Here is an 8,337-nt window from a genome sequence, read left to right as displayed (position 1 = left end):
GGGGCGCGGGGGGGGGGGGGGGGTGGGGGGGGGGGGGGGGGGGGGCCCCCGCGGGGGGGGGGGGGATGAGACACCCTCCCAGCTTAGCTGGAGGAGCTGGGGCACCCATGGGTGCTGCCTGCAGGGGTGTGGCTCCCTGGTCTGCTCCAGGTGATGCTCATTGGGGTGCTGCCTGCTAATTGCCCTATGTGAGGTGGCATTAATTATGGCGGGGGGGGAAGTGTCTGCTTGTGGGTCATTGGGGCTCAGCCCGTGGTGGTGCTGGAGAGGTTCGGGGTGCAGGGGAGCCCTGCCCCGGGGATGGGGGGATGTACTCGCTCCCCATGCCCACCCCAGCCTCGGCAAAGCTGCTCCCCAGGGTGGGCTGGGACCCCTCGGCTGGGGCAGCCCCAGAGTCACCATGGGGTAGTTGGGGGGCACTGACCCAGCCCCCCGCCAGCACTGGGGTCCTGCTGAGCCGGGGCGTGCCTGTGGCTGCCTTTGGGGAGATGGGGCAGGGTGTAGAACACTGTTCCCCAGGACCCAGCACCATTCCTGCCCCGGCTGGGGAGGGGACAGCAGTAAGCGGCCCCTGGGGGGGGATACAGGGGGAAGGGGGCCAGGATTTGGGGTTGGTTTCACCCCCAGTGCCCCCGAGTGTGATGCTGCACTGCCAGGGAGTGAGTTCAGCAGCAGGAGGGGTGTAATTACAGCTTCCCGGGGGAGGAGGAGGAGGAGGAGGAGGAGGAAGGGCTCCGGTATCTCCAGGTGGACACTTGGCAGACTCCCATTGCCCCCGTCGCCATTCCCAAAACACTGCCTGGGCCGCAGTTCTCCCAACATCCCGCGCCATAACTGGGACCAGTTGGCATCACCGGTGGGACCGGTGCCAGTGGGTGGGGTGGACGCTGGATCCAGCCCTCTCCGTTCTTCACCAGACCGACCGTTTTTCTCCCCAGAGATCTCGCAAAAGCCACAACCAGGCGGGATCAGCCGGTAATGGAAACCAGCCGCTCCCCACCCCCCCCCAACTCCGACTCTCTGGCTTCTCCCCTTCGGAGAAATATCCTCTTTCTCCCCGGCCGCCCTGGGGACGGCTCCAATTTGTCTTTCTTCCGAGCCCCCGGGTTGGCGGGGTGGGGTACAAAGGGGGCCCTCGTACCCTGAGAGAACCAGGGCGGCAAATCTGGATGTGAGGGGGGGGGTCTATAGGGCTGCCAGCTGCGTGCACACACATCCCCATCCCCCCCCGCAGTATCCAGCCACGCTGGGCCCAGTGGGGACCTGGGGGGGGCCCACTGGGGACCTGGGGGTCCCCATCTTGCTCCATAGGTGCTGCCCCACAGTGATGGGGGGAGTCTGGGGAGGTGGGGGTGAAGGGGCTGGATGTGCCCCCTCCCTGGTGCACGGCCACCCCATGCCGAGACTTGGCGGCCGGCACTGGGCGTTGGATGGCGGCTGCTCCTTAAACAAAAGCAAATTCCTCCTCCTGCTGCTGCTGGGGGAGCGGGACGGGGGACGGGGGGGGTAGGATGGAGGAACCACGAATGACCCCAAAACCTTGCGGGATGCGCTGGGCTGTGCCGCCCCCCTCCCTGGGACCGTGTGGGTGGTTTCGGGTGCCCCCCGGCGCCTCTAATCCGGCACTAATCCTTCCCAGTGACCTCGGTGGCCCCCGGCTCGCCTTACTGCCCCCCCCACCCCGGAGGGAGGCTGGGGAGGGGGCCCAGGCTGGCCCCTCGCCTTTCATCTGCCGGAGACAAAGCGGGGCCCCGGCCCCCCCGCCCCGCTTTGTGCTGTGGGTAATGAATGCCCGACCCCGGAGTAGCGGGGGGGCGGCCCTGGCCCCTCGCCCCGGCATTTTTAGTGGATTTTCTGGAAGCGAAGGCTCGGCCGGGTGCGGGTGAGCAGGGCGGGAGATGTGGCCCCTTTGGGGTCCCCAGGGTTATATCTTATTCTCCCCCCGGGCCCTAGGCCCCCCGCTGGAGCCATTGGGAGGGTGCAGGGGGGGCTTCGAGCCACCCAAAGTGGCGGGGGCGGGGACACACGCTGGCTCTTGTCCCCACCTTGGTGAATACCTGCCCGGGGCGGGTGGGGGGGGACAGGACTTGTTGGGCAGGTTTGGGGGGAAATATCCCCTTCCGCTGGGCTGGGTGCTGGGGGGAGGCTCCCGGCTTCGGGGGGGACAGGGAGCTTAGCTGAGCTGGAGGAGTAACCGCCCCCCCAGCCCCCAGCCCCACGGTGCTAAGGGGCTGAAACGGCTCCAGCCAAGCTGTGTCCCCCCCCCGCCCGGCCTGACCCCTAACGCTGCTGCAAGTGGGGGCCGAGCTGCTGTGTGTGTCCCATCCCATGTGTGTGTCGTGTCCCCCCCCGGGGCTGGGGTCCCCCCCTCCACCCCCCCCGCATCCTCCAGGCCGGCTGCTCCCTGAGTCGGTGCCTACCCTGGATGGTCTCGGGGAGGTGGTCCAGGCTGGCGGCCAGACCTCCCAGCAAAGCCCCCCCCGCCCCCCAGTACCTGCTCGTTAATGGGGTCTGGCTAACGAACCGGGGAGGTGCCAGGCTTGGGGGTCTTCACCCCTCAGCCCCCCCCGTCCCGTCCCAGGAAAGGGGGTTTCCATGTGGGTCACCGGTTCTGCAGCTGCGTGGCCTGGGCGATGCTGGTGCTGTGCCGAGAGGCTCGGCTTGGGGGCACGGTGCTGGTGCCAGGGCACAGCCAGGGCATCGTGCAGGGCGCGTCGGTGAATCACCGAGGCCGCATGCCCGGACGGGCTCCAGCACACGGCGGTGGCCTGGCCCTGCCCGGAGCCGGCGGCGTGGGCAGACTGGCTGAGGGTCCCACGGGTGTGGGTCCCCATCCATGGGGACACGGTGCCTTGCGAGGGGACCCTCGTTTGGGGGGTGTCCCCATCCGATGTGGGGTGACGTGCCCGACCCCGCAGGTGTCCCTGTGGCTCGGGGCAGCTGGGGACGCCGATGCCGCAACCGGGCAAGCTGGGTGGCTCCCCAAAACCGCTGTCAGCTCTGGGAGGGGACAGCCAGCCCTTTTTGGGGGGAGTGTGTGACTGCCACCTCCCGTGAGGGTTCACACCTCCCCCCCGCCCCCCACCCAGCTCACTCTGCTGGCAGGGCACCCCGCTGTCCTCCAGGCTGGGGACCATGGGACGGGGCGGGGGGGGGGCCAGGGAGGGAGCCCCCCGCCCTGCTCCCCCACGGCTGGCAGGCGGCCAGCATTGTTCTCAGCCTCCTCCTCCTCCTCCTCCCCTCTCCTCTCCCCCCTTCCAGCCCCATCTGGCGCCAGACGCTTTCCTGGGCTCCAGCAGGGAGCAGGGGGTCCAGCTGCAGCTCCCCCCCCCCCCCAGCTGGGTGTCCCCATGGGCGAGGGGCTGCAGGGTTTCACCTCCATCCTATTATGGGGCAGGGGGGCTCAGCAGGCAGCTGCATGTGAAGGGGGATGTGGGGTGTTTTATGGGGTGCACCTTGACCCCCCAGTGCTTTTTAGGGGGGGATCCCCCCACCCCTGCTTGGTAGCCTGGCTCTGCCCCATAGCACAGCCTGGAGCCCCCCCACTTGTGTGCCCTCCCATGGAACAAGTGCAGGGCTGAAAAGGGGGGCCTGAGGTTGTTTGGGCGGGGGCATGTGCCTCCTTCATGAGGGGCTCCAGAGATGCTGAGATGATGTGAAGGGTCCAGGGAGAGTAATAAGGGGGTGAGGGGGGTCTGGGGGTGATGGAAGGGGGCAGGGCGAGGGGCTGTGGGGCTGCAGAGGTGATGCAAAGGGTCTGAGGTTTGGGGGGGGTTGGGATGAGGGGTTCCCAGGCTGGTGAAACAGGGTGAGCGGGGGCAGGGATGGCAAGATGAGGTGAGGGGGGGGGTCTGCAGCCAGGGCTCCAGCTCCCCTGGGGCAGGAGGCGAAGGGGGAAGAACTCAGGCCAGGAGGGCAGGACCTGGCTCCCGGCCCCGGCCAAGCCCCATGGGTCACCTCCCTGTCGTACAAAGCTGGGGAAACTGAGGCACACCCGGCAGATCAAAGCGGGGAGCAGGAGTCACCACCCGCACCCCGCTGGCCTCTCCATAGGGAGCATGGCCCCGCTGCAGGAACATGCAGCCACTCCGACTCGGGATTTGCTTTTAATGCCATGTACAAAGTCTCCCCCCCCCCCCAAAAAAAAAAAAAAAAAAAAATTTTAAAAATTTTTAAAATTCTTTCAAAAATAAATTAAAGGGACGGGTCCCCCCCCAACCCCCTTTTGTTCTGTGCAAAGAGAAAATAGAAATCCCCTCCGCTCCCCAGGCCTGACCCAAGCGCCAGCAAGGAAAGAAACGGGCAAAGCAAGGGATCTCGGGGGGGGGCCAGGCAGTGGCACCTCACAGTGTGGGGCCAGACGGCGCCATGGGGCAGTGGCAGGGACCCCAGTGGGGGACAGTGGCTGAGCCAGGCAGTTTCCATCCTGCCCTAGTTGGTTCCTGCGGGGGCTTTGCCCCAAGAGATCAGATGGAGAAACTGAGGCAGATGGCGAGGCCTCCCTCCTCCTCCTCAGTCCAGGCCTGAGCTGTCCCGGTGGAGGATGCACCCATTGGGCTGCTGACAGCTGGATCCGGCCACCCAGCCCACGGCCAGCGGCTCCTCCATCGACAGGGAGATGGAGCCAGATGGAGGATCTGGCTCCCTCTCACCGGCAGGTCAAAGAGGGGCTTCACCCCCAGCCTCTTCCCTTGGCGGGAGGGCGTGGGGGGGTCCCCCAAACCAGGGCAGCCCCGTGCCTGGCTCCCCGGGGGGGGCAAGGGAGGTTTTAAGTGCTGTCAGAAAGGTGACCTATGTACATCCCTGAACGTGACGGCTCTCCGAGCCCCCTTCCCCGCTGAGCGGCCCCAGCCCTGTCCCACGATCCCATGGGACAAGCCCAGCTGCCACCCATGGGGGGGGTTCCGGCCCCCGCCTCCTCTGCCCCTGGCTACGAGGTCTGGCACTGGACATGTTGGCGCACGCCATCCTCGAAGTCATCTTCGTGGTAGGCTTCGCCGGTGTAGGGCCGTCGGCCTGGCCCATTGTGGGATGTGTAGTCACTGAGCTCTACCTCCTCTGTGTCCTCGGTGGCCATCACCTCCTCCTGGGGCGGGAAGAAGGCCTGGAGCTGGCGCAGGCGGTCAGTGGGGAGCCAGCCAGGCTCTGGGAACTTCACCTGTGACCGGAGAGGGGAGATGGAGGCACAGGATGGACACACAGGGACCGCGGCAATGGGGGACACCGGCTCCTGCCTGGCTATGGCTCCTCACCTGGAATTGCAGGATGAGTTTTCCCTTCTGGAAGGGGCTCCTGTAGACAGGCATCCCCTCGTTGGGGACACACTTCAGGTCTCCAGGTCGGATAACATCACCTGAGACAGAGATCAGTGTCACCTCACTGCGCCTGGCAGCTCCTGGCACCCCCCCTTCTCCTTGTAGGGAGTATCACATAGCCCCCCACCCCATCCCACTCCACCTGGCTGGGAGGAGATGAGCAGAGTCCGGTTGTCCAGGGTGCGGATGACCTGTCGGCAGCCGCACAGGGCGTCTGCCAGGCTGATCTCCCTCTTGACGATGAGGTCGTCACCGCTGCGTCGGAAAACGGGGTGTTCCTTCTGATCCAGGACAATAATGATGTCCCCAGGCTCCAGGCCGGGAACCTGGTCCCCTTCCTCGTGGAAGGTGATCTTCTGCCCGTCCTTCATGCCTGCGGGGTGTGCAGGGAGAGCTCAGGGCATGGGGGCCATTTTGGGGGTGACCTCGCTCCCCAACACGACCCCGTCTCACCTTTATCCAGGTGAACACTGAGGATCTTCTTCTCCCGCACGACCTTGCGGCCATTGCAGGTGAGGCAGCAGTCCCGAGGCCGGATCCACTCGCCCTGGCCCTGGCACTGGGAACACACTGTCTGGATCTGCTGGATCATGCTGGGCCCCAGCTGGTGGATGCGAACCTCCATGCCTGAGCCGTGACACTTGGGGCACCTTCTCTGGGCACCATCCCGCACCCCGCAGCCTGTGGCGAGGGGAGGCAGAGGGGTCAGCAGCCAGGCTGTGGTGCTGGGAAGGATCCCTGGGCACCCTGCAGCCTGGCCCCTCTGGCACTCACCTCCGCATTTCCTGCAGATGATGTTCTTCTGCAGGGACAGCTTGCGCGTGGTGCCATTGTAGAGATCCTCCAGCGACACCGAGAGCTGGTGCACCACCGTCTTCCCTGGACAGACGGATGGGAGAGCCCAGATCAGCACCCGGCCACACATAACCCCCCGAGCCATGACCAGATGGATGCCGGATGCCATGGCTCAGCACCACCGGTTCTCCACGGGGAGCAGTGGCTGACAGCTTCCCTCCAGAGCCAGTCCCGCTTCATCCTCAGGGACGGCGGCAAGGACAGGAACAACTTTAAGCCGAGCTTGGTGCAAGGGCTCAGAAGAGCCTCTAGCAGGGATCTCCTTGCGTCTCCAAGCCCGGATCCTGCCAGCTGCCCCGGGACAGCCCCGTGTCCCCAGTGTGGGTCGAGTATGGCTCCTACCCCAAGGCCCTCCGCCACCCGGCCACCCTCCAGCTGCTCATTGCCTCAACCTGGCTGGAGAGGCTCTACCTGGGGTTGCCGAGACACTCCCCTTAGCCTCGTAATTGCCTTGCTATTAAATCGTGCCACTTCAGCAACAAACACCATGGCAAGTCACCCTCTCACTGTGACCCAGGCCAAAAGCATCCATACAGTCACCAGAGCAGCCCTGCACACCCTGCGTCTTGCTGCAGCCTCCCCCGGGGCTCACGGGGAGCCAAGGGCAGCGCTAGGCTGACTCAGCCCCAGCCCTGGGGACAGCGGGGGAAAGCTGGGACAGGGACAGGGAAGGGCCCTTTGAAGAGGGGTAGATGGAGAAAGTAATGAGGATGACGAGGAACCGCGTCAGGCTGTGCACCGCAGGGAGGGAGGTGGCCCGTGGGCCACCAACTGGATCCTGATGCCCACCGTGCCACGCCTGGGCGTCAGTCCTCTCCCAGCACCCAGGGTCCCAGTGGGTCCTTTGGCCCCGGTACCTCGCCTGTCTGCCCGGCCGCGCATCCGCACTCCCCCGCCGAAGAAGAGGTCGAAGATGTCCATGGGGGAGCCGAATCCGCCACTCCCTCCTCGGCTCCCCAGGCCACCCTCCTTCATGGCCCGCTCCCCGCCGCGGTCGTAGAGCGCCCGTTTGTGGGCATCCGACAGCACCTCATAGGCTTGGGAGATCTGCTTGAACTGAGGAAGAGGGGGAAAAGCGTGTGAGATGAGGGGGAAGTGAGCTGGGAGGGGGTTCGGGGGGGGGGGGGGCTGCACCTACCCGCTCGCCCTCACTGGGGTTCTTGTCAGGGTGGTAGCGCAGCGCCAAGCGCCGGTACGCTCTCTTGATCTCATCCAGGCTGGCTCCCGGCCGCACGCCCAGCAGGTCGTAGTATCCCGTCTCCTTCACCATCTTCCTTGCTGCTGACGTGCTGCAAGAGGAGAGAGCTGTGAGACCCAGCCTGAGACCCCTCCCCATCCCATGACACCTTTTCCTGGCCCAGGACCTGCACCCATGGGACTCACCAAGGGCTTTTATCCCTATTCTCCTCCCTGCACCCGGCTCACACAGCCCTGCCTCAGTTTCCCCACAGCAGCAGCATCCCATGGGATGGTGGACGCTCGTCTGTACCACAACCCAGCCGCTGTACCCCGGCACCGGGCAATGTGCCGAGAGCTGATAAGCCCCACACGGGGTGTGGACGTGTTTATCTTGCGACACGGGTGGGGGGGAACACGGGGAAGTACCCATCTTCCTGCTCCCTGCCCCCCGGCAGGAGATAAATAAGTGGGTCGTCCTGAGAAACGCCACTGGATTGGGCCCCCCGGGGCTGGCAGCCCTCCCCGGGGCCAGGACTGGCTCCATCCCGTGGGGACCCGGCTCGGGCCGCTCCCCAGCTCCAAACCGGGGACTTAGGGGCTGGCGTCCCCTCCTGCTCGGGCACCTCCGAGCCCCCGCTCCCCGGGGGGGTATATGGGGCGGGCGCTGGGCCGGGGGGTGGTGGGGGTGTCCGCGGGCGATGTGTCATTCCGGTCCCCAGGACGTGACAGCGACGGGCGGGCGTGGGGACAGCCAGCACCCCCCACGGGGCACCCCAAAGCCTGGGGGGCAGGACACACGGGACACCCCAAAGCCGGTCTCCGTGGGGCAGGGCCCCGTCGTGGCGGGGGAATTGGGGGGGCGGATCACCCCCAAAGCACCGGACAGCCCCCAAAGAGCCGCCGCCCCGGCTGGGTCAGGGCTCACAGGCCCCGGCACCCCGGAACCGGGCCCGGCCGCCGACTCCGTGGGGTCTCCCAGGACCGGGCC

The 8,337-nt window shown here is 66.3% G+C and overlaps 1 protein-coding gene across 2 annotated transcripts in view; it reads right to left on the bottom strand.

The window, feature by feature from the left end:
• Nucleotides 1-4,205: 4,205 nt before the first annotated feature.
• LOC104829681 (dnaJ homolog subfamily A member 1-like) overlaps nucleotides 4,206-8,337 on the bottom strand; it is a 4,288-nt gene continuing 156 nt past the window's right edge. Inside the window, exons 1-8 of one of the 2 annotated variants that reach the window (XM_010564113.1) lie at nucleotides 7,554-7,658; nucleotides 7,309-7,459; nucleotides 7,028-7,226; nucleotides 6,090-6,194; nucleotides 5,769-5,996; nucleotides 5,458-5,688; nucleotides 5,253-5,353; nucleotides 4,206-5,158 (exon numbers count right to left, since the gene is read on the bottom strand). In XM_010564113.1, coding sequence (XP_010562415.1) covers nucleotides 4,931-5,158; nucleotides 5,253-5,353; nucleotides 5,458-5,688; nucleotides 5,769-5,996; nucleotides 6,090-6,194; nucleotides 7,028-7,226; nucleotides 7,309-7,440 — 1,224 coding nt within the window. In that variant the 5' untranslated portion in view covers nucleotides 7,441-7,459; nucleotides 7,554-7,658 and the 3' untranslated portion in view covers nucleotides 4,206-4,930. Of the gene's footprint in view, nucleotides 5,159-5,252; nucleotides 5,354-5,457; nucleotides 5,689-5,768; nucleotides 5,997-6,089; nucleotides 6,195-7,027; nucleotides 7,227-7,308; nucleotides 7,460-7,553; nucleotides 7,659-8,337 lie in introns of those variants that run through there. The other variant, XM_010564112.1, reaches the window with a different exon arrangement.

Source organism: Haliaeetus leucocephalus, unplaced genomic scaffold (assembly GCF_000737465.1).
Source record: "Haliaeetus leucocephalus isolate CR32 unplaced genomic scaffold, Haliaeetus_leucocephalus-4.0 Scaffold175, whole genome shotgun sequence".
NCBI lineage: Eukaryota > Metazoa > Chordata > Aves > Accipitriformes > Accipitridae > Haliaeetus > Haliaeetus leucocephalus.
Note: the sequence above shows the minus strand (reverse complement) of the source record. Positions and strands in the feature narration are given on the sequence as shown.